This window comes from Salvelinus sp. IW2-2015, linkage group LG11 (assembly GCF_002910315.2).
Source record: "Salvelinus sp. IW2-2015 linkage group LG11, ASM291031v2, whole genome shotgun sequence".
In the NCBI taxonomy this organism is placed as follows: Eukaryota; Metazoa; Chordata; class Actinopteri; order Salmoniformes; family Salmonidae; genus Salvelinus; species Salvelinus sp. IW2-2015.
The window spans coordinates 3,956,154-3,982,426 of NC_036851.1; the positions used below are offsets into that span (position 1 = coordinate 3,956,154).

A 26,273-nucleotide genomic window follows, 5' to 3' on the forward strand; every position below is an offset into this window, starting at 1 on the left:
AAAAAATCTATAATTTAAAAATGTGTCGCCTAATTACTCCACATATACAGAGAGGAATTAAACTTTGAAATATCTTACTACTGTACTTCATGACCATTAATTTGTGTCATATAGGCTATGCTGTTGAGACAAAATTGCATGTCACAATCACCACTGTTCTTGAAAATAAACAGGGTAGCAATTTATGATAATTTCATGAATAAAAATGAATAAACTATTTATCAACTATTAATAAATGTAATCATAAATACATCATATTTTAACATTTATAAACAAGGCATATATGAATTGGCAACCAATCTGGAGACAAAACTGTGGGTGTTACAGGGCCATGGGTTAACTATGCTAACTATGCTAAATGGACACCTGGAAACCAATACTCCCATAAATAGTTAAGACCGATAGGCAGCCAGGCCACCCGTGGAGGATTGCGGAGAGGGAGAAGAAGTGCTTAGGCTTCGATATCCTAAGACGCCTGGCATGCTGGATCATCTATATTTCATTCTTGCAACCTAGATAGTTCGGGGGCAATGTTTTTTAAATTGCAGTGTTTTACATGGCTTTTAGCCACTATCAATTATTTGTGGCGAAAACCTGTTGGAAGTGAGTACACTGTCCATTTCATCTTTCAAAGTAGTGTTACACATGTTTTAGAGATTTCCAAATGGACTTCGTTTTTTGTACTAATAACATACGAATGAATTGAATGGATCACGTAATGGTGATTTTATGTTTTCCTGCCCTGTAGCTTAAGCCCTTAGGACTCTTACAGCACTGTTAAATGTGCTTTTCAAAAAGTCCAAGATAAAAACCCTTAAATAATGAACGGCAAACTCACAAAATTGTAGCATTTTTATCTGCGCTGAGAATACGACTAGCAAGGTGGTGGGGGAGTCACTGTCTATTTGAATTGTTATCAGACTAAGACTACTGTTTCCGTAACAAGATTGGAGCTGTAGAACTTCACAGTGCTTCTCAACAGTATTTCAGAGAATTATGGAAACTGAAAGCTTTTTCTCTTGCCGTTTATTGCGGGGGTTTGTTTTGCTCCCAAGCTTTTCTTCTTGAGGAACGTCCGGCATTTAGGATTATAAAAGTAGAGGTTTATTAGAGTAATGGATCACAAAATACACCATCAAACCAGCACATTGCAGTGGTGTGATGGTGTATGCTCACATATACAGATACCCTTCATGTGCAATCAGTGATTGAGAGCCAGACCAACCCCTGCTAGGGCACAATCCTCATCTCCATTTGGACAGGTGCACGTGTTGACCCAGGACATTTTTGCCAAAAACCTGTCTGCCTCTGCCAGCATGCTAAAACTTGGCTGCAAGTGGATCGTTCAACAAGACAATAACCCCAAGCACATATCAAAATCGACAAAGAGATGGTTAATTAGCCACAAAAGAAACATTTTGCAATGACCATCTCAGTCTCCGGACTGTGGTTTGAATTGAAGAGGGAATCCATAAGCGCAGACTAAATATCAAGGATATCAGTCATTTTTTTGCCTCATCTTTATCAAGCGTGTCAATCATTTCGGACCCCACTGAATGTTCGTATAACAACATGTCTTAAAAGAATCTGTGCCAGTAGCCCTTTTTTCTAATACTAGTCTCACGCCCATGTCTCTTATCTTCTTCCTCTTACTCTTTTGGCCTGCGCCTGCTAGAGAGATACACACATGGAGAACTCTGAGTGTGGGGTATTGTATGTTTATTTTCAGCTACGCATCTTAAGATCGTGCCTCACCATTGTTTTTTTTACCCATCTGTGATCAGATATGTAAATTCATTTCCGACACATGCACGAAAATTCACGAGGCCATTACTTTTGGATACTCTGACAGTCACTGTCGGTTGCACTATTTGGGATTTCTATATTTTGTCTGCGTTACTGTGATTGTACAAAATACCACTTAATGTCGGTCTTATTCATTGATTTATTTGTATCGTGCCTCATGCATTGTCAGTTGAGTATTAGATACATTATCTGCAATGAGATATTCCATGAAAGGATCAAATTGACCAGCCATAGGATGAACTTAGAGCATTGCATTATAATATTAAATGTTAATTATCAGAGTGAATTGTGTGCCTTGCATTGTAAGTACACCTTTCAATAAGGTTTTTATTGTTTGATTTACATAAATCCCCCTGGCGCAACAATGAACCGCTCTTGCAGCTACTCTTTACCTGCACTTACCCACCAAGTGGAGGGCTTAAAACTCAGTTCCATGTCAAATGAGTAATTATTTTCCACAAAAAATGCCACTACCTCTTTTGAGTGGTGCACTAATTCAGATTCATTAAGCATTCACCATCACAGCACGTTTGTTTGCTGATTGGGTTGTGTTCATTACTGTAAGCCATACACAAACACACACGCTATTCACATAACTATGGTGTGTGTCTTTGTGGTTCAACTAGAAGCTGTATGTTACAGTGAGTCTATCCTTTAATAATCTAAAGCTATCAATTGAATCGTGACAAAAAAGCTAACGATATACAGATATACAGCATTTGCAACGGCTGCCAAATCACAGAAGTAAGAAAATGCTCCTTAACTGTAATATCTCTCAATAAACAAAATGTATCTTAAAATAGCTCCATGCCAACTCATTTCCAAAACAAACGTCAGCAGCCACGTTTCCTTTAGCAGATCCCATCGCTTTACTATTAATCATTTGTTCCCGATTTCGAATTCTCTTTAATACCACTTCAGTTCAGACAATGTACCTTTCAGAGCATTAAGACATTAATACGGGGTAACCAAAGACAATTCGTAATTTATTGGTGCCCGGATGCAGCAAAGGCTGTTAACATGATGAACTCCCCACTAGTCCATCCAGTCATGGGCTGAGTGAGTTAAGTGTCCATTCAGTCGCAGCCAGTCCCAGTCCATTAGCCACTCATTGCCCATTCATGCAGTGTTCTTGTAGCAGCAGCGAACCTCGCCCTTGTCTACTGATGCAAGGTTGAGCCCCTTCCTGAGTTGTGACATGTGGACCCCTTTATAAATAATGGACTGGCAGAAGGGTAAACATCTGATGATGGTCCACACATGGCTGTGGTGTCAGCTAATGGTTGTCAGTGGGGACAATGCGACACACACACACACACACACACACCACACACACACACACACACACACACACACACACACACACACACACACACACACACACACACACACACACACACACACACACACACACACACACACACACACACACACACACACACACACACACACACACACACACAGTATGACACACACACTGTCTGCCTTCAGGCCAGCAGCTGTTGTCTTCCAGGGGTCTCAACAGCCTTAACTCCTTGTGTATATCTGTGTGTGTGTGTGTGTGTGTGTGTGTGTGTGTGTGTGTGTGTGTGTAGTGTGTTCCTGACCATTGCTCCTCAGTCTGTGTGCTGGGATAGCCATGCAGAGAGAATGACAATCCCACACACAGATGTGAGAGCTGGAGTGTTTGCATAAACGGATAGTGGCGTGATGGGGGGGATAATGGACCACAGTGGACATAGCTGACAGAGGTAATTGAAATCCCTAATGTTAGACTACCATTGCATCATAGCCATTAGGAATGGCAAGATATAGTCATCATTGATGCAGTCAACCAATGGTTGACCTAATATCTATACAAAGTATCAGTGTAGATGAATGACATGAAATAAGATCATGCAGCGTGCTGTAAATCTACAGGAGGTACAGAGAGAGGTATTTGGTACAACACCATATCGAATATAAAAGTTTAGTCTTTTACTGAGATTTATTCTGTGTTCAGTGAAAGATTGTTAATCTGGTTTATGTTTTTGTCATTGGATTTTGCTCATCCATCTGAATGTGTCTGTGCATGCCTTTAATTTACATGAATGTATTTGCATGTGTACGTATAACGTATGTGTGTGTGGTATAATGAAACATGTTTACAATTCCTATGGATGCGTAGCGTGTGTACGCGTGTGCGTGTTTTCTTGTGTGCATGTGTTTATACAGCAATGGTATTTGAGTGTCATGTTTACATAGTATAACCTTTAAAGTTGTGACTCCTATTTGACAGCAACCACCGTTCATAATGGATTGCCAGGGATGTGATTTGCCAGATAGAGTAATTCGTTCACGTTAACCTTTTGCGTGAACGTACACCGAGAACACAAAACATTAAGAACACCTACTCTTTCCATGACAGACTGACCAGGTGAATCCAGGTGAAAGATATGATCCCTTATTGATGCCACTCGTTCAATCCACTTCAATCAGTGTAGGTGAAGGGGGGGAGATAATTGAGACACATTATGTATGTGTGCCAGAGGGTGAATGGGCAAGACAAAATTATTAAGTACCTTTGAACGGGGTATGGTAGGAGGTGCAAGGCACACCGGTTTGTGTCAAGAACTGCAACCCTGCAGAGTTTTTCACGCAACAGTTTCTCGTGTGTGTCAAGAATGGTGCACCACCCAAAGGACACCCAGCCAACTTGACACAACTGTGGAACGCATTGGAGTCCACATGTTGTTCAGTCAATGCCCCAATGGATTATGGCTGTTCTGAGGGAAAAGGGAAAAGGGGGGCGGTGCAGCTCAATATTATGAAGGTGTTCCTAATGTTTAGTATACCCAGTGTACTGTATACCGTCGCTCTCTACAGGTGCGTAAAGGTTAAATCAATGTCCTTTTAGATATTGTATTCCTCCACATATACGCAGAATGCATTTCATAACAAATTTATAAGCAGGTATTTGGGGCCCAAAATAATTATACAGTTTTCATGCATTGAGAGGCATTGTGCAGTTTTACGACAATAATATTTATTGCTACCTTTGACTGCCACAGCTCGAGCTCTCACTTCTCTTTATTAATATCATAAGAACAATGTCAGCGGCTCTTTTGAAAGGCCATTGAAATAAGAGAGCAGAAGGGGTAGATAGTGGCTACATATGTGCCTGGCAGAATCGACGGTTCCCAAAGTAGAAGATGGACACAGCTCTATCTCGCTCTATAAGGAAGCCCTCTTATTAAATCGCCTTTTTACTACCATCGCATCCAATTCAGACAGCTGCTATCTGTATATGTTTTATTTAAAAGTTTGGGAGGAATAAAACTTAAAAGGTGTTTTCTTCTCACTCTTTCTAGATAGAAGTGTTGTTTCCTTTTACAGTTAATCAATTTACATCTGGGATGGTTTAGGCCTGTAATGGTTGAGTCTGCCTTCACACCATTTGGCTCAGGTCTTTTGATTAGATAGACACTCACAAGTTAAAATTGTTTTGAGGAAAAAGGAGCAAAAACCCTAAGTTCTCTGGTCCAGACATACAGGATCTGCATACCAGAATACAGGATCTGCATACCAGACATATCATGTGTCCCGTGTAGTGGATTAAAATGTTGGAGATATCTGTAATCTAATTCCACCACTACTTCTCATATTGTGCGAGATCTTAATCGCGCCTCACAGGGGCTCATAGTGAAAACATCAGTAAACCATTTACAGCAGTGGGCGAAATCATGGTCACACAGTGTTTCTTGGTCGTCTTAAATCTACTTTGAAACAAAACTATACACCTCACACACGTGGTTATGTGTTTTAAAAAGACACCTGTACCATGTCAGATATAGAGTTGAAATGTATTTAATGTTTAGTTTGCGTCCCAATATTACACTTTATATACATCCCGGGAAGACTGAAATATAACAAAACTGTTAGGAACACCGGATAGTCGGATGTTTTTATTAATTTTTTATTAATGATGAAATGATGAAAAATATGAATAACATTCCACCCATGAGGCCACCAGGCACTTTGACTGCAGGAAAGGGCTTCCAGGACCATCAAACAGAGTACACGATTGAAGAGAAATGTTCCATTGAATCCAATATTATATCTGACTGCAGCACATACTGTAGGTCTAAAATGTTGATTCCATTAAGACATCTTGGATATCTACATGTCTTAAACCTTGTTTCTTCATAGTGATAGGGGCAATCATGCAATTGTCAAAATGTCAGGGCCAAATCAACTCAATATCTGGTTTAATGTTACTTAAAGGTGATTTGGCCATTTTAAACAATGTCACAATTCCCCCTATGACTTCCATTGATTGTTAGCTAGTTTAGCGGTGGATAAAGTTAGCTAAAGTTTATGCCTGTCTAAAGAAAACCGAACCACAGATTACAATTTCTCCTAGCCCATAGTCTACATTTTTAATTGAGGAACCATCTAATATCAAGTTGTAAAATCCTGAAATTCCCCTTTAGTGTAGTAATTGGGTATCAATTGTACCAGAAAAGACTACGCTCAACACATCACTGCTAATCATGAACAGACTAGCGAAGAGTTGTTTTCAATGCCGTCGGTATTTGTCACACACATTTATTCATTTTGATATTTCCGATGTCAACATGTTTAGGAACGACAAACCCTTCAAAGAAACAACAGATACCATCTGCTTTTCCGTCACAAATCTCCGCTCGCCAATCCCGTCAACGCTCTCTGCGTGTCATTTGTGAACGTTCTACCTCTCAAAAGACACTCACACGCCACACACACTCTAAGTTCCACGCTCAGGTTTGATATCGTTCCTACGGTAGTCAAGGTGTCGACGATAGAGTTGCTTTTTCTCTCCGTCTCACTAAACAGAATGGCAGAACAGTATGTCATTAAAACATCCCCCTCCCCCCTCTTTTACTCTCACTCCTCCTCCTCATCCCCACTCTCCTATTTCTCTGCTCTCCCAGACTCTCATTGTCTATTCAGACAATTCCACCTCTCTCAAGGAGTTTCAATTTGATGGGGAGCCAGATGTGCTATTTATTCTTTAAATTCGGGTGAATTATTAATTCATTATTTAAATATGTATTGTTTTGGGTATATTTATTTTATAAAATGGCAGCAGGAGTTTGAGTAGAGTACTGTCGCAACTATATAGGAGCACCAGTCCAGCCTTTACTATAGACAGGTGGTCCGTAGGCACTTGCAGAGCTCAATGGGAGGGTTGGTTTAACTGGACTGTAGACAGACAGACCCAGGCCAGCAGCACATCAATGTCTTTAACCCGTCCTTGACATTTTCTCCATCAGCTCTCCTAGACGTGGGTATATTAAAGTACTAACTAATGCAATCTGTTTGTCCTTTTTTGGGTGCTAAATTTTGTCCCACTGGTCTACCTTCATGCTTCAGAAGAAATGCATATTCCTACTCTTATTACCTGTAAGTAGCATTAAGAAAATACCCTTTCCCAATGTGATGTTTCTCTTTTTTTGTTATCCTCACATATTTTGTTTCTTGTTTCTCATGTTCTTGTATTACTAAACCACTGAAAACCTATTTTAATTAAGCCCTATAGACATGCAATTGTCCAGTTACTGTTTATGAAACAATTGAATACAGCAAACTCTACAACTAGAGAATTAGGTCTAGATGATTTAACTGTAAGTCCTTTTTCATGGTCAGTTGTGCTGCAAGAAAAAGTATTATTTCAATACCAAGTATTTTCTCAATCAGACATGCCATGATGGACAAAGCATCTCAACACCGCCAAAAATAATATTCATGCATAGCCCCCCRCCCCCCCCCCCCCCGCCCCAATAAAATATTTTCCTGTGGTTATGTATTCACCCATGTCTAATGTTAATGTAAGCCTATTGTAACTCCTTGGCGCCATTTTGCAAAGCCTCATGTAAGTTTAGACCTGGTTGCTGCAAAAGCTACTATCTATCTATCTTCAGCGAAAACGCTAGACTGCATTAGACAGATCTAAAATGTTCAGTTCCTAACATAGCAGAACAGGCATCATGAAGACTTAAAACTGCCTGAGATCTTTGACCTCAAAGAAATGACTTCTTTACGCTTAATCTATGCAATTCAATTGATGGCTATTACAATGTATTTCACACTGGATGAATTGTTTAGTTTGCTTTGTACCGAGTGTGCAGAAGCGTGGCTCTGGGATGTTGACCAGGCATGTAAAAGGATTTAAAGTGTTTCAGAATCCGCAGCTCTGCTTCTGCAGCTGTATGTATTTTTCCCTTTTCCTCAAAACTCTTGAAATATAGATGAAAGTGTGTTGTTGACTCCCAGTGGTCGCCTGGAGCTTACTCTTGAGCAGCTGCCATGCAGGTTGAGTAGAAGGCCCACAGGCTAGTACAGGCCACAACACAGATACACTACCCGGGTGTGTAGTTCAAACAACATTTCCCTAATCACATTACCTACTGTATATGAGGATGCACTGTAGGCCACTTGTTTCTTTTCGTCCCCTGTTAATACTGTTTCAATGTCAGTGCAATTAGGGCTTTCACTCATTTGAGTCTTATCTTTGGGGTCCTACAGTGTTTCGCGGAAACAACCACACGAGCCTCAATCTCTACTCTAATCTTAATTAAATCATCTATTATTTAGCTTGAAAACAGCAAAAAGGTTTTGAATCACCAAGTCAGTCTTACTTTCCAATGCCATGAGATAAGCTCCAACACAAGAAAACTGAGGACTTAATTCACACACTAACTCTTTCCGAAAGGTGTTCCTTCAGACCTGTCCCCCTCTCCTTTGTGTGTGTGTGTGTGTGTGTGTGGCTAAGTGAGTGTTGCATGTTGACCATGCTGTAACATACCCATCCTGCTGAAGCGCATGCTGACACTCACCTCACCCTCACGGCTGGCTGCTTACTCACTGTCTCGCAAAGGAGTTTTGTAACGAACATTTGCACAACCGAGCTTGATGTGTTTCTTGGTGAGCATTCGTTGTGTGATCTGTACGCATGATGAGACAAAGGTAATGACGTAACCGCTTTCCCGTGATATAACGGAAAGTTATCCTGTTGATTCACATCGTTAGCATGATGTGGCAGATGTCAGAAGCAGATAAGATCGGATATTCGTGTATGAGCAATGATATAACCATGTCATGTAGCCTACTACCACATGCTTTAACATGTGGGATAGACATGGTTAGCTTAATTGCCTGACCTTTATCACAGGTGTCACAAAGATAGATCATCCATTCAAACTCTGGCTACCACTTGACTGCTTATGACAACTGTTTAAATCAGGGATGGGTAACTCCAGTCCTCGGGGGCCTGATTGGTACCACAGGTTTGTCCCAGTCCCAGCTAACACACCTGACTCCAATAATCAACTAATCGTGATCTTCAGTTTAGAATGCAATTAGTTTAATCAGCTGTGTTTGCTAGGGATGGAGGAAAAGAGTGACAACACTCCGGGCCCCCGAGGACTGGAATTCCCCATCCCTGATTTGTCATAAGCAGTCAAGTGGAAGCCAGCGTTCGATATGGATGATCTAACTTTGTAGCTCCACTACAGACCTTTTATTGGGCTAGTACAATATTTCAAGATTAAGATACAAATATTGTACTAGCCTAACAACATGTGGCGGAGCAGTCATTTGTGGAGACAATAGAAGGCCAGACGGACAGTGCAGAGATAAGTGGATATATACACAGAGGAAGAATTGGTATGGCACACTAGAGAGCAGGGCATACTGTATTAAAGCTGATATGTGGCCTTACTGCCGGCGTTCTTTTTCTCCCTTCTCTCTGCCTCACTACACTTTCTATTCCCTCTCTACTTCACTCCCTACATAAAACTAGCATCTCCCTCTCCCCCTATCTGTCAGCCTTTTAGACTACGCACAGAAAATCTTTCTTCCTTCCGCCTCTGTCATTCGCTCTCTCTTTTATAGTAGAACCCCATGTCCAAATCTCTCCTACTCTTCTTTCTGTCCCACCACTAACGTTCTTCCTCTGCCCACTTTCAAAGTCAGAATAGCAAAGTAGCCACTATTGCCACCAATCAATACTTGAACTTTGAAGCACAGCTGTACAAGTACATTGTCGGAAAGGTCTGCCTGAAATGATGATAGCAAAAATGATTACAGAATAAATATTTCAGAGGGCTCCCTCTGTGACATCAAAGTAAGAACACATCACATGTCCACCACCGTTCACACACACCCACACTTACTTCACATACAAACATCCACGCTCATGCTCGCTCGCACACTCATGCACATTCAGACACAGCTCCATATTGCCACTATATTAAGACCTGGAAACGTATGGGGGGGGGGGGGGGTAGGTGCCTACAGATATGACCGTCCTGTTATTGCTTCTTGACTCTGAGGTTTTGCTGATGCAGCGTTTGCCTCTGTCCTTAACCCCAGCTGCTGAGGAGGCAAAGGACCGCATTTGTTTGCAAATGGCATCATGCTTCCATATTCCACAAGGCCTGTCCTGTTTAAAAACAGCTCATAAATGACAGAATTTCCTAAAGGAATTCTGTTGAATGCCTTTATCTGCAAGAGCTAACGCGTCCTTCCAACTGATTTTCATGGGAAATGTATTTATGCAACGCTCATCAACAGGCCTTATAGATACCTAAAACATTTGTAATAACACAAGCCTTGTCTGTCCAACTTCGGAAGCAAATCCAGGAGTACTAAACCACACCGCAGTTATTAGTCAATCCCACCACCATGGAGTCTGTTGAAGGTCGTTATAGAGGTAACAAAGATTATATACTGTAGTCTCAAACTCATCTTTGAAACACTGACTAACAGTGAAGTATTTGTTAGAATATAGCCCTTTGAGCTCAAGTAAAATGGTAGGCTACTGTTGTTTTTTTATTCCTTGAGAACAGTCCAATTAAGGGCCTGATTTGCTTTGTTCCACATGGCAAGCTTCTGACTTTGAAATCCACAAGTTTCTTCATAATATCATCGAGGCATCCAAAAACGCTGAGAAAACGAATATTTTTCATCCAAACGAATGATTAGCCAAATCTGCTATCAGTCACTATGACTATGAGGCCTGCAATGGTCAGGAAGGGTTCTATTCCACAATCACAGGCCAGTAAATAGTGATTTCACCACATGGAATAAATCATTGCAGATTATTGTGAACAGAACACACATTTTGCCTTAAACGCACCAAATAGCCCAAATTATTTAGCTACAAAATACTATATACTCAACAGTGCATAACATGGCCACTCTTCACGTTTTACTCCTTTACCTTTTATGTAGTAGTACAAGTTTGTTGTGTGATTTCTGTGTAGTTCAACTACACCATTTTCTGGTCTCTGAGTGACACTGTTTGTTTTGGGTGGCGGGTTAAGGAAACTGGCCAAAAAACAGAAGGAGACAGCCAACAGCAGCACTCAGCGGGAGATGGGACCGGTGGGCACGGCTGACAAGAGCACCACCAAAGTCAGCACTCTGCACAAGGACGACCCTTTCTCCACCAGCAGCCAGGACCTCAATGGTTTCAGTGAGTCAAGCAGGACCTACTAATAAAATTTCAAAATTCTCAAAGTTCCTTCAGATGTTTTTCAGAAATCCCAGTCTGTACCAATTCCTGTCAGTCCGAGCCTGTTTTCTCTCTGGTCTCTCTTCCCTCTGTTCCACTCCTATTACCCTAATTTAAATGCATGGTGTTACCCTTGTCTGGAATTTAAATCGCACTTCATCTCACATTTTTGTGTGCTGTTCTGTTTTCTTTAAAGGTTATCTCCTTTAAAGTCTGCTTTGTGTCCTCCTTTGGTCCCCACATAATAATTAGCCAGGCAGCTGTTGGTTTAACAGCTGGTTTGTCATTCTCACTGTCTTTACAATACTGGATGCCCATATGCATGTAAAGTGCAACATATCGGCAAATACTTCAGCATAAAACCATAGTGCACTTAAGAGTCACATCTACGAATACAACATTAGAGGTGGGTTGCAAACACTTCAATTCAGTGTAATCTGAATCCACCAACGTATTATGGCTCTGTTTACAAGGTTCTTAGGCACCCACCCCGATACAGCAGTAATGACCATGAGTGGATGCCAATTTCTCTTCTCCAAATGGATTCCATTTTAGCTCCAAATCAAGTTAATGTAAATACTTTTCAATAACACACTTCAGCAAAAGGCGAATAAGGTTTGGCCATTTTCTCCGAGCTGTAGGTGTGGACCAGCCTGCTGTGTGGCAGTAGTAATTATAAGGGCCCTCTCAGAAGCTTTTTTCTGGAGAAAGTGTCACATTGGCCTCTGGGAAGAGATTAATTTAAAAGTTCAGGTCAGCTGGAGAGAAGAAATGTCTAAACTAATATGTACAGTAATTGCCTTCATCACACTGTCCATACTTCAGCTCTGCATCTAACCCAACTACGAAAATTCCCTATTAGCATTTAAAACTTCAGAAGAAAAGGAGAATGTGCCATGTATGTTATTTCTGTAACGATTCTGTGAGAAAACAAGTCCATCGTTAACTGAATTGTACTATTTTGTTCGTCATGTATTGTGTCAGGTCCCAAATCCCCTGAACGTCCAATTTCTCTTAGTTTTTAAAAATATAATTAGGGGTTTACATTCACATGGTCAAAACTCAAGCATAGATTTGTAACTTTTTTCTAGTATGGCACAGATAAAGATGCCATGAGTAACTTGGTCAAAAAAATGTCGTCAACTGGGATAAAGGTGGCACTGTTATAAGCAGTTTCACTTAAACACTCATATCCACCGCCACATTTGACCTAGAGATTGAATATAGCGCGTCTTTCCCCATGCTGAACAAATGTGCCTCTAGGATCCATAAGGTCCACCAGGATAGATTTTCCTCCATCTTGGACATTTTTGAAAACTTTTGAAAAATGTATTCTCTTGAACCAAAAGTCAAAATACAACCAAATTCTGTATTTAGGCCCATGGTACATATTATAACTTAGTGTGAGAAAAGCTTTGGTTACGATTGCTGAGTTACTGATAAATCAGAAGATCAGATATTACGTGTCCATTGAAATCCACTTCACAATGGCTTATCAACTTAACTTTTTAGGGTTATCAAAGACATTGCCATGATGAACCAAGTTAAGTTTGACATTAACATCTTAAAAAATAAGGAAACTATTAACAATTCACTTTAACTATGTCATGCTAATGTTTAAAATAATAATACAAAAATATTCTCATGGACTAAAAGTCAGATTCCCTTCAAATGTGGTATCATCACAATAGTCCCTAAAGAGTTTGAGAAAATAACATTGATGCATTCAAAGACGGCCACACTATACCAGTAGATACATATTAGCACATGCGCTAATATGCTAAACATACAGTGCCTTAGGAAAGTATTAAAACCCCTAGATTGTTTTATTTATCTCAATCTACACACAATACCCCATAATGACAAAGCAAAAACAGGTTTTACATTTTTTAGCAAATGTATAAAAATAAAAAGGGAAATATCACATTTACATAAGTATTCAGACCCTTTACTCAGTACTTTCTTGAAGCACCTTTGGCAGCGATTACAGCCTTGTGTCTTCTTGGGTATAACGCTGTAAGCTTGGCACACCTGTATTTGGGGAGTTTCTCCCATTCTTCTCTGCAGATCCTCTCAAGCTCTGTCAGGTTGGATGGGGAGCGTTGCTGCACAGTTATTTTCAGGTCTCTCAAGAGATGTTGGATCGGGTTCAAGTCCGGGCTCTGGCTGGGCCACTCAAGGACATTCAAAGAATGGTCCCAAAGTCACTCCTGCGTTCTCTTGGCTCTGTGCTCAGAGTCATTGTCCTGTCTCCCAGTCGTTGCCGCTGAAAAACATCCCCACTGCATGATGCTACCTGTCACGGTTTTCTTCCTGGGATGAAGGAGAGGACCAAAATGCAGCGCAGCTAGTGTTCAACATGTTTAATAGACGAATAAACAGTAACACTAATACAAGTAACAAAATAACAAATGTGAAAACCGAGACAGACCTATCTGGTGCAGACAAAACTCAGAGACAGGAAACAATCACCCACAAAATCCCAACACAAAACAAGCCTCCTATATATGATTCTCAATCAGGGACAACGATTGACAGCTGCCTCTGATTGAGAACCATATTAGGCTGGACACAGAAATAGACAAACTAGACACACAACATAGTATTCCCACCCAGCTCACGTCCTGACCAACACTAAACAAGCAAAACACATAAGAACTCTGCTCAGGACGTTACACTACCACCACAATGCTTCACTGTAGGGATGGTGCTAAGTTTCCTCCAGACGTGACGCTTGGCTTTCAGGCCAAAGAGTTCAATATTGGTTTCATCAGACCAGAGAATCTTGTTTCTCATGGTCTGAGTGTCTTTAGGTGCCTTTGGCAAACTCATAGCAGGCTGTCATGTGCCTTTTACTGAGGAGTGGCTTCCGACTGGCCACTACCATAAAAGTATAATTGGTGGAGTGCTGCAGAGATGGTTGTCCTTCTGGAAGGTTCTCCCTTCTTCACGGAGGAACTCTGTCAGAGTGACCATTGGGTTCTTGGTCATCTCCCTGACCAAGGCCCTTCTCCGATTGCTCAGTTTGGTTGGGTGGCCAGCTCTGGGAAGAGTTCCAAACTTCTTTAATTTAATAATGATGTAGGCCACTGTGTTCTTTTGCCTACTACTACAAGTGTCATAAGGGTCAGCTGGTGAGTGTGTGGCAGGTCTGCTAAATGACTTAAATGTAAATGTAAATGTAAATGTTCTTTGGGACCTTCAATGCTGCAGAAATGTTTTGGTATCCTGCCCCAGATCTGTTCCTCGGAGCTCTATGGACAATTCCTTCGACCTCATGGCTTGGTTTTTGCTCTGACATGCACTGTCAACTGTGGGACCTTGTATAGGCAGGTGTGTGCTTTTCCAAATCATGTCCAATCAATTGAATTTATCACTGTTGGACTCCAATAAAGTTGTAGAAACATCTCAAGGATGATCAATGGAAACACGATGTACCTGAGCTCAATTTCAAGTCTCATAGCAAAGGGTCTGAACCTGTTTTGCTTTGTCATTATGGGCTATTGTGTGTAGATTGCTGATGGAATCGTTTTTTTGAATACATTTTAGAATAATGCTGTAACGTAACAAAATGTGGAAAACGTCCAGGGGTCTGAATACTTTCCCGAAGGCACTGTACTTTGTTTTTGGGATGGGGCATTTCTGTTTCTGGGAGATGCTGGGATAACGCAAATATCCTTTCGTAGGATATATGGAGGCAAATTCATTGCCGACAGTGCAGGCTTATGGGGTCAATTTGAATTCAAAATCAAATGTATTATAAACATGAAATATTACGTTTAAAAACGTTACAATCGCAAAAAATAATTATGGAATTGTAAGCAAAAAGAATGATATCAAAAGCAAAACAAACAAACTGGCAAGCAAGTTATTTTAGAGAGAGCAAAACTAATTTAAAAGCAAGAACAAATGATTTGAAAACTAATGCAAATATAGTTCAGATATAGTTCAGGTATACCTCTCCAACAATTTTTTATATTTTTTATTGAACCTTTATTTAACTAGGCAAGTCAATTAAGAACAAATTATTTACAATGACGGCCTACACCAGCCAAACCCAGATGATGCTGGGCCAATTTTGCGCCGCCCTATGGGACTCCCAATGACGGCTGGTTGTGATACAGCCTGGATTCAAACCAGGGTGTCTGTATTGATGCCTGTAATTCTGAGATGCGGTGCCTTAGACCACTGCGCCACTCAGGAGCCCCAACAGCCAACCCTATTGAATCCCTTCCACCTTGCCTGCAGTTACTACATGTAATGGCTAAACTTCCTTAAATTAAAGGCCACTTCTATAAATGTGTAAATACAGGTTGTTCCTTACGCATTTCCATAGATAAAACGAAAGTTGCTGATGTAGTTCAAATGTATTTAATACTCACAAGTTAATTGTCCATTGTTTGTCACACAGATTCCAGGTTGGTAAGTAGTGAAAGAAGGCATTATAATCCAGATGACGTTAAACAGGTTTCAAGTGATTTGAATGGCAAAAGGTCAAATCCCAAAGTACAAAATATAAGTAGCAACATCCAAATTAAATCCGAACAAAAGAAACAGTAGAAAACTGAAGCTCTACTAGGCGTCTTTCATCAGGTGCAATGACCTGTCCTAATGAGTTACTGACAACATCTTTACCCTTAACCCCTTCATTCTGTATTTTACAGGTAAACTATAGGTATCACAATAGCATCCATAAAAGGCTTCTAATATACAAATGTAACATAATGAACAGTTCCTGTACAATAATAAGCATGTTCTATACATTTATAAATCTTTCATAAATCAACAATAATAAGTTCAATACATTTTCTTTCTAACACTACCTTTGGTTAGGTCCGCTAGTTTTGGAGTGGCGGTTCATCCTAACCTAACCCCTTGAGACAAACACTTTTTTGCCTTGTCTCCATTCGTCCACATGGTTGCTGACTGCGCTTTGCTACCACTGACAAAAATTCTGAAGATTGGCCTTTCGTTTTTGTAATAACCCCAAAAACGGATACCATGGGAGAACCTATTCATGTGAGTAAATACATTTTGAAAATGTACATTTTTTTTGTACTATTAGCTAAATAGCTAGCTAGCTACCTACAGTAGACCACTTTGTAGGCTAACTCCACTGAGCTGCTAGCTAGCTAACTTTACACACTGTTTAGTGAATTGTCATCCACTAGCTAACTTCCTATTAGCTAGCTATCTTGATGTCATAATTGTTAATTAAAAACACAGGCTACAAATGCATTTGTAGATGACAGTGAAATTGCAGCTCCAGATGTCAGTAAAGAGACAGTTTAGGCTAGTACTGGATGGGTCAGGTCATTTTGTGGAGGACATTAGGAAACGATTCTCCAGTTCCAGTCCCTAGAGGGGAAAACTAGAGATAGCAACATAGTATTCAGTGCTGTCTTATTTGAGTATAATGAAAGATTGTTTCTTTGTTTTGTTTTCTGTCCTCAGATATGGAAAGCTGTGAAAGCCTGTTTGCAGATTAAGAGAGATCGGTTCCAATGAATGTCTCAAGAGACTAATGGTATATACTATATCCCATGGACTATACGTATGCAGAGGTGTAAAGTACTTAAGTAAAATATACTTGAGTCGTTTTTTGGGGTATCTGTACTTTACTATTTATATTTCTGTCAACTTTTACTCCACTACATTCCTAAAGAAAATAATGTACTTTCTACTCCATACATTTTCCCTAACACGCAAAAGTACTTGTTACATTTTGAATGCTTTAGCAGGATAGGAAAATGGTCTAATTCACGCACTGAAAGAGAAAATCTATGGTCATCTCTACTGCATCTGATCTGGCTGACTTACTAAACACAAATGCTTTGTTTGTAAATTATGTCTGTGTTGGAGTATGCCCCTGGCTATCTGTAAATTTAAAAAACAAGAACATCGTGCTGTCTGGTTTGCTTAATATAAGGAATTTGAAATTATTTTTAATTTTGATAAGTAAGTATATTTTAGCAATTACATTTACTTTTAAGTATATTTAAAACCAAATATTTTTTTTACTTTTACTCAAGTAGGATTTTACTGGGTGACTTTCACTTTTACTTGAGTCATTTTGAACTAGTGTCAATATTGATTAATCACAATCCTGCAATAAAGAGGGCAAGGGGTTATGACTCCAATGTCAGTGTTTGTGTCGTATTCTCAATTGAACATTTCCTTTTTGTTTAGTTGTAAGATCGGCAATATGTTTTATTTGATTATTTGTCTCTCTCAGTATATCAGCCATGTGAATGCATTTTTCATCTTATCATATGGCATGCATCGCCAATGCAGCCATAGGCCTACATGGCATTACTGACTTTATGGGCAGGTGCAACGCACATATTGTTTACATGTTGAGCTATATGTTCTCAATTTAAAATGATACCAGAAGACAATGTATGAGGCAAACCATACTCCAGATTTTATACATGCCTTTTAAATGCTGACATATGCTGTGATGTGGTAAGGTTGGACCCAGGTGCAGAGAAGAGACCAGACGAGGAATCAGTGGTTAAGGGTAAACATAATAAATAAATAAACATAATGCTTTACTGAGAAACGGTAGCCGCAGGATCGGAGTACACTTGATAAAAATTGTAAATAACAAAACCCACTAAGTATCTCTCACACACACACACACACACACACACACACACACACACANCACACACACACACACACACACACACACACACACACACACACACAGAGAGTAAACAATTCAAGCTTCTGCAAAGGACCACAGAAGACACACCTCTTTTAACAGGGACACAATCATGAATTAATAAGACACACCTGAGTCCAATAATAGTCTCTAGGGCGGTCTCTGCCGGCCTCTGGTGCCAGGAGGAACCATGACATATACAATTGTTTAGTACAAATCCAACCCTTGTAATTTGGGTACAGTATGGAAATAAGGAGATGACCATTAGGCTACAGGAGATGAACATTATAGGTAACATATTATAAGGTTCATTTTAGCAATCTTGCTTGCAAGAACATTACAGCTGTGTTCGTAGATAGAACAACCAAAAACGATGTATCACTGATCCTGGATAAGCTAGAGACTGGGCTAACATAGCTAAAGTTTTAGGTAAATAATATGCTGTTTTATCCACATTTTTTTTAATGGTAAATGGTAAATAGCATTCTAAAATGTTGTTTGTTATCAGTTCTTGTTTTGTTTACATTTTTAGGGCTTGTGACGTCATCACTTTACCTCTGTGTATCCTGCTTTTTGATTGGTTTAGAATGAACCTTCACTCCAAAACTAGTGGACCTAACCAAAGGTGGTAGCTGCAGGCAAATGTGCCAAAATTCGCAATCGAATAAACTGGCTGTGAAAACAAAGAAACAGACGGGGAAAACAAAGTACTGAGTAACCTAGCGAAAGTCAGTAACAGCAGGCTTGAGCGTAGGCGAAATGGATTGAATAGGTTTTGTTGTTGGAAAGGTTTAACTGAACACTATTAAATAACTGTTTCTTGAGTTTTTCTTTTGCTTTAAAATGATTTTCTTGCAGGTATTTTTTGTTGTTGCTTTTGATGTAATTTTTTTGTGTTTACAATTCTATAAATGTTGCTTTCTATTTTTTATCTCAACATTCATTATTTCACTTTTCCCCAAAAATATAATTGTTACATTTTCAACTTCAATTTATTTTATTTTGAAGTAGTAACTGCCAACTTCAATGACCTTTAACTTAAAATTAAAAGACTTGTCTAACATACCCGCTTGCTAGCTAGCTACAGTGTTTGAGTCATGTCAGGATACTATAGCAGTAACTATTGATCACGTGGACGTTGTCTCATGCAAATTAATGTTATATTTAAATGATGTAGACAAACATTGTGAAGTATTGTGATTAGTATATCTGTATAATCACATATGGTTGCCCTATTATGTGGTCTGAACATAGTGAAAAGTGGATATGTTAGTTTGCAAAATTAGAAACCGGAAATGTATTACAACTGTGAGAGTGTGTTTTTTGGAATGCTAAAGTYGAGTGTGACAAATGAGATTTAAATCTACATGGTAATGTTTGACTGATTGCACGTAAKGGAAGATAGTTCCTACATGATTAGAGMSCTTGCTGTGTTATCCAACTGATKTTTTGTCCTTTCTGTCATCCTGTGAACTAAAATCCATAATTTCTCCATCTAATTTGGTCATATATCAATGAAGAAAAGTCTCTTGAGACGTGACAAAAAATCCCTGCTCCATCACATACAGATGTTGGATCTTAATATGACCCATTTCATCCAGGAGGATAATGATCCTGCAGCAGGATGATTTGAAAGGATATTTAATATTTAGAATCACCACCGGGGGCAACTGGAAGCAGTGTTTGTAGGCTATACAATAACTTAGATTGCAGGTCTACTGGGCGTCAGTTCAAGTAGCCTATGTAAACTACGTGCAGGCTACAGCACGACTCGTGTGATTATGTGGATTATAATAAATTGACAATATTTGTAGTGAGTAGATGCATTTTTTGTTAGGGAAAATGTGTTTCTTAGATCAATTGTTTTATTATATGTTCAAGGCAAGCATTAGGCAAAATAAATGTAAGTTTTTCTCAGACACATGTGTGGTCCAGCGGGTACAGCAGCTGACAAGGGCACATATATGGGTTCAAATCTGGCCCACTACTGACATTTTAATTTTTGGAGGAACTAGTAATTTCTAAACTGAGCAAAAATATAAACACAACATGCAACAATTTCAAAGATTTTACTGAGTTACAGTTCATATAAGGAAATATGAACCCTCAGACAATCCCACAGTTGAAGAAGCCGGATGTGGAGGTGCTGGGCGGTAGTGGTTACACGTGGTATGAGGTTGTGATGCCAGTTGGACGCCCTGCCAAATTCTCTAAAATGACGTTGGAGGCAGTTTATGGTAGAGAAAATAACATTAAATTATCTGGCAACAGCTCTGTTGGACATTCCTGCAGTCAGCATGCAATGGCATGCTCCCTCGAACCTTGAGACATCTGTGGCATTGTGTTGCGTGTCAAAACTGCACATTTTAAAGTGGCCTTCTATTGTCACCAGCACAAGGTGCACCGGTGTCATGATCAAATCAAAGTGTATTTGTCACATGCGCCGAATACAACAGGTGAAATGCTTCCTTACAAGCCCTTCACCAACAATGCAGTTTTAAGAAAATAGCCCCCTCCCCAAAATGTAAAAGATAAGAATAACAAATAATTAAAGAACAGCACTAAATAACAATAGCAGGGCTATATACAGGTTGTGCCGGTACAGAGTCAATGTCAATGTGCGGGGGCACCGGTGTCGAGGTAATTGAGGTAATTATGTACATGTAGGTAGAGTTATTAAAGTGACTATGCATAGATAATAACAAAGAGTAGCAGCAGCATGGAGGGGGGGGGGGGGGCAGTGCAAATAGTCTGTGTAGCCATTTGATTAGCTGTTCTGGAGTCTTATGGCTTTGGGGTAGAATCTATTTAGGAGCCTCTTGGACCTAGACTTGGCGCTCCGGTACCGCTTACCGTGTGGTAGCAGAGAGAACAGTCTATGACTAGGGTTGCTGGAGTCTTTGACAATTTTTAGGGCCTTCCTCTGACACCGCCTGGTATAGAGGTCCTGGATGGCAGGAAGCTTGGCCCCGGTGATGTACTGGGCCGTAAGCACTACCCTCTGCAGTGCCTTGCGGGCGGAGGCCGAACAGTTGCCATGCCAAGCAGTGATGCAACCCGTCAGGATGCTCTCAATGGTGCAGCTGTAAAACCTTTTGAGGATCTGAGGACCTATGCCAAATATTTTTAGTCTCCTGAGGGGGAATACGTTTTGTCGTGCCCTCTTCACGACTGTCTTGGTGTGCTTGGACCATGTTAGTTTGCGGTGATGTGGACGCCAAGGAACTTGAAGCTCTCAACCTGCTCCACTACAGCCCCGTTGATGAGAATGGGGGCGTGCTCGGTCCTCATTTTCCTGTAGTCCGTAATCATCTCCTTTGTCTTGATCACTTTGAGAGAGAGGTTGTTGTCCTTGCACCACACGATCAGATCTCTGACCTCCTCCCTATAGGCTTTCTCATCGTTGTCGGTGATCAGGCCTACCACTGTTGTGTCATCAGCAAACCTAATGATGGTGTTGGAGTCGCGCCTGACCGTGCAGTCATGAGTGAACAGGGAGTACAGGAGGGGACTGAGCATGCACCCCTGGGGGGCCCCCGTGTTGAGGATCAGCGTGGCAGATGTGTTGTTTGCTACCCTTACCACCTGGGGGTGGCCTGCCAGGAAGTCCAGGATCCAGTTGCAGAGGGAGGTGTTTAGTCCCAGGGTCCTTAGCTTAGTGATGAGCTTTGAAGGCACTATGGTGTTGAACGCTGAGCTCTAGTCAATGAATAGCATTCTCACATAGGTGTTGCAATAGAGATTGCATCATCTGTGGATCTGTTGTTGCGGTATTCAAATTGGAGTGGGTCTAGCCTTTCAAAGCATTTCATGGCTACAGATGTGAGTGAGATGTGAGTGCTACAGGTCGGTAGTCATTTAGGCAGGTTACCTTAGTGTTCTTGGGCACAGGGACTATGCTGGTCTGCTTGAAACATGTTGGTATTACAGACTCAGACAGGGAGAGGCGACTTGCTTCGACTTACCTCGAAGTGAGCATAGAAGTGATGTAGCTCGTCTGGTAGGCTCGTGTCACTGGGCAGCTCTCGGCTGTGTTTCCCTTTGTACTCTGTAATAGTTTGCAAGCCCTGCCACATCCGACGAGCGTCGAAGCCGGTGTACTATGATTTGATCTTAGTCCCGTATTGACGCTTTGCCTGTTTGATGGTTTGTCGGAGGGCATAGCGGGAATTCTTATAAGCTTCCGGGTTAGAGTCTCGCTCCTTGAATGCGGCAGCTCTACCCTTTAGCTCAGTGCGAATGTTGCCTTTAATCCATGGCTTCTGGTTGGGGTATGTACGCACAGTCACTGTGGGGACGACGTCCTCAATGGACTTATTGATGAAGCCAGTGACTGATGTGGTGTACTCCTCAATGCCTTCGGAAGAATCCCGGAACATATGCTAGTCTGTGCCAGTCTGTGCTAGCAAAGCAATCCTTTAGCATCTCCTTCGTCTGACCACTTTTTTATAGACCGAGTCACTGGTGCTTCCTGCTTTAATTTTTGCTTGTAAGCAGGATAGAATTATGGTCAGATTTGCCAAATGGAGGGTGTGGGAGAGCTTTGTACATCTCTTTGTGTGGAGTAAAGGTGGTCTAGAATTGTTTTCCTCTGGTTGCACTTTTAACATGCTGGTAGAAATTAGGTAAAACAGATTTAAGTTTCTCTGCTTTATAGTCCCCGGCCACTAGGAGCGCCGCCTCTGGATGAGCGTTTTCCTGTTTGCTTATGGCCTTATACAGCTCATTGAGTGCGGTTTTAATGTCAGCATCGGTCTGTGGTGGTTTGTAGACAGCTACGAAAAATACAGATGAAAACTCTGTAGGTAGATAGTGTGGTCTACAGCGTATCTTGAGATACTCTACCTCAGGCGAGCAAAACCTTGAGACTTCCTTAGATATCGTGCACCAGCTGTTGTTCACATATATGCATAGGCCCCCGCCCCATGTCTTACCAGATGCTGACATCATGCTGTTTAATCAGCTTCTTGATATGCTTCACCTGTCAGGTGGATGGATTATATTGGCAAAGGAGAAATGCTCACTAACAGGGATGTAAAGATATTTGTGCACAACATTTGAGAGAAATAAGCTTTTTGTGCATATGGAACATTTCTGGGATTTTTTATTTCAGTTTATGAAACATGGGACCAACACTTCACATGCTGCGTTTATATTTTTGTTCAGTGTATATAAAACGACGGTTGCTAACGTGTACGGCTGCATTTCAGATACATTTTTGTACATTTGAATGTTGCAGTAATATGACTTAAAGTCTATAGCTTTGAGCGAGCAAGAAAACATTATTTTAAGATAGTGAGCTCTGATCCCAATGACTCAAATTACCCCTTATGGAGAGAAAGAGAACTGCTCCGTTTTAGACAGTCACAAGGCTCATTTGAATTTCCTGATGTATCGGGAAAATTCTCCGCAACAGAAGAGTGATAAAGTAAAGATCTGATATCTGTACATCTAAGTATGCAAAGCCTCCAACACAGAATGTTCTCCCTCTCATATCAGTATTCTTCCTGTAAAACATCTTATTCATTATTCCTCCCTTTCAATATTTATGGAGTGTAATGTGCCCATCAGAATAGGATAGTACCAGGGGTGTTGGGCACTGGTTGTACCTAATGAGGCAGAGAAAAATGCCAACGCAGCACGGGATCTAATATTTACAGGGACGCAGGTAAATAACCTTTTCTCTTATTGCATTCTCGTGAAACATATTTTGCTGGTATCTAGTCTACATTGCTGCGAACGCACTTTTCACGTGCAGTTACTAGTGTAAAGTTTAGCATCTTTGCTACATTAGCATACAGTATGCATAAATCCATGGGATTTTATCTTTGAGTAGAGGAGATACTGTTGCGCATTAGCATGTAAAGCACATCCTGTGTGTGAGATGAAGGAGCTAGTATGTGGATAAATGGTTTGCATAGCAGTATGTAATATCACATGTCGATTATTGTAAAAACTCCATGTGTCAGAATCCCATTTGTCCGCATTTCGTGTTTGATAGGCTTGTAGTGTGAGTTGTTGAAGGTGAGAACTCATCTCTTTCACCATGTGGTGGCATTTACTGAACCCATCCAGGTTTGCTCACTTGTGGTACATACATTTGCTCTTTCTCACTGTACGTCTCCTTTGGTATAGTTGGTTAATGTACTGTAGACTCACCTTAATCTAGAGACTTACCTGCATGTCTGTCTTACCTGCATGTCTGTCTAATTAACCTGTATTTAACCAGGAAAATACCCTTTGAGTTTCGAAACCTCTTTTGCGAGGTGGACCTGGCCAAGCGGTCAGCAGGAAGCAGTCCGCGTGTAAATAGAAAGAGCACAATACAATACAATACAATACATTAAAAACAATCACAATGGTCAACAACATGTTCCCCTATCAGAGCTTTAAAATCAACAAGCGATACCCTCTCCTGCAGTAGAGAGAGTGCTTTGTGTCTGGATATTGCATCCTGTTTGCTGTGTTGCTGTGTCTTCGAGGTCTTTAACATCTCCCCCTTGTGTTTCTCCCCTCAGCATCCCCCTCTCCCTGCTCCTTCTCTGTGCAAGGCAAAACTCTGCAAAGCAAATCCCTTTTGAATTCCTACTACTCAGGTACAGCCATACCACTCTGAAGACGCCTGCTTTGTAGTGTATCTACATAAGGCAATGCCATATTGCTCTTTCTGGTCTCTTCAAAGTAGAACATGTTGAGAAATCAAACTGTAGATTGTAACATTTTCTAGGGTGTACATTTTTGTTGCTTGGAGATCAATATTCACTGTGTCTTCTTCTTTTCCTGTGTCGTGACCGTCTGTAGTGTCGAAGGAGGCTGTTGCAGTCCCTGCAACAGCATCAATCGGTAAGAATCTTCTCTCCATCTATTCTTGCATCTTCTTCCATTATCTTGCTTTCACTTTTCATAGGTGTAGTTTAGATATCTGGTAATGGATTTAACATACAGAAATTCAATCTACACATTTTTTACACTCATATCATATTGAAGACCATTTGCCATTACCACTGAAATAAATCAAACCTAACAGCATGTTAACAAGATACTACAACAATACATAACGTAGTTTTACTACTTATGCGAAACAGACAACACTCCCAGTGTCAGGCCATGGCCATGCTGCTGGCCCAGGGCAGGCTGGCATAGGTCTAAAAAGAGATCTGCTGCCACTGCCCATAATTACATACACAGGAGTGTGATGAAATCAGATCTAGTGTGTTGCAGCCGGTTGAATACTAATGGACCGGATGTTGCCCCTTCAGTTTGCACACGGCCAGATTGAAATGTCAAATCCATTTCTGACTCTTTTTCCACTCTCTCCCTTGCCCCTCCACCTCTTTCTCGAGGCAGATTGACCACCTCTTTGCCAAGTAGGTTTGCTGAAAGCTGAATATATGCTTTTTGGTGCTTTGGTAGAGAGGTAGCTCCACTCTCAGCTGTTTCTCCACCGCCCCCTCCTCAAGTCAACTGGCAGCATCTCTCTCCAATTCATTGGTTTATGTGCTCCAATTCTAGAAGGTTGTTGACGGTATCCCCACCTGTAATTGGTCACCACCTGGTGCATGTTCTGCATGCATGTCGTATACCCACGGTTCCCCATGGTTGACCCGCAAAAAAATCAGCTGGCGGGTGGAATGAAAACATTCTTCCAAACCGTGGGTTGGCTCGCGGTTCAAAACAATTATATTGTGGGCCGTAATTTTTTAAAATCAAAATAATATTTGTTTTACAAACCCAGGAGCGTGTTGTGTTGCATTGTGTTGCGAATTCCATTCTGTGAGCGGTGAGGCAGACATATAGGCTACCAGCCATGCACGCAGTGGATCATGGAACTGTCCATTAGTTGTGTGGTGCTGAAACATATGTTTAATCCCCCCCACGTGAGAATATGTTGCCAAATGTACTTTCTCTGGCTAGCCTAGCTCATGCGAAAATGGCTAACGTAGGCCGTAATCGGAAGAAATATAAAGAAAGGTTATGAAATACAACATCCTGGAAACAGGTGCTGTGCGAGTGAAATCCCTGGTTTGGTTTGGAAGGATTTTGGAGTCATTGTGGACAAGGACAACAACACGGTAGATGGACACAAAGCCAGCAAAAAGTGAAAGCAGGTTTTTGTTTATGATAGGCTAATTCAGTTTATTATCAATTAATTATGTTTAACTCAGCCTTTCGTTCCTTTAGTCCATACGCAGGCCATATCAAGTTTAAACCGATGCGGTGGGATATCATCTCTCGGGATCATCATCTCACTGATCATCTCTC

At 40.8% G+C, this 26,273-nt stretch overlaps 1 protein-coding gene across 1 annotated transcript in view; it reads left to right on the forward strand.

The window, feature by feature from the left end:
• LOC111969673 (receptor-type tyrosine-protein phosphatase T-like) overlaps nt 1-25,363 on the forward strand; it is a 398,678-nt gene extending 373,315 nt beyond the window's left edge. The window contains exons 16-20 of the mRNA XM_070445814.1: nt 1,676-1,708; nt 11,154-11,305; nt 24,530-24,607; nt 24,813-24,854; nt 25,359-25,363. Coding sequence (XP_070301915.1) covers nt 1,676-1,708; nt 11,154-11,305; nt 24,530-24,607; nt 24,813-24,854; nt 25,359-25,363 — 310 coding nt within the window. The remainder of the gene's footprint in view (nt 1-1,675; nt 1,709-11,153; nt 11,306-24,529; nt 24,608-24,812; nt 24,855-25,358) is intronic.
• The last annotated feature ends 910 nt before the right edge of the window (nt 25,364-26,273 follow it).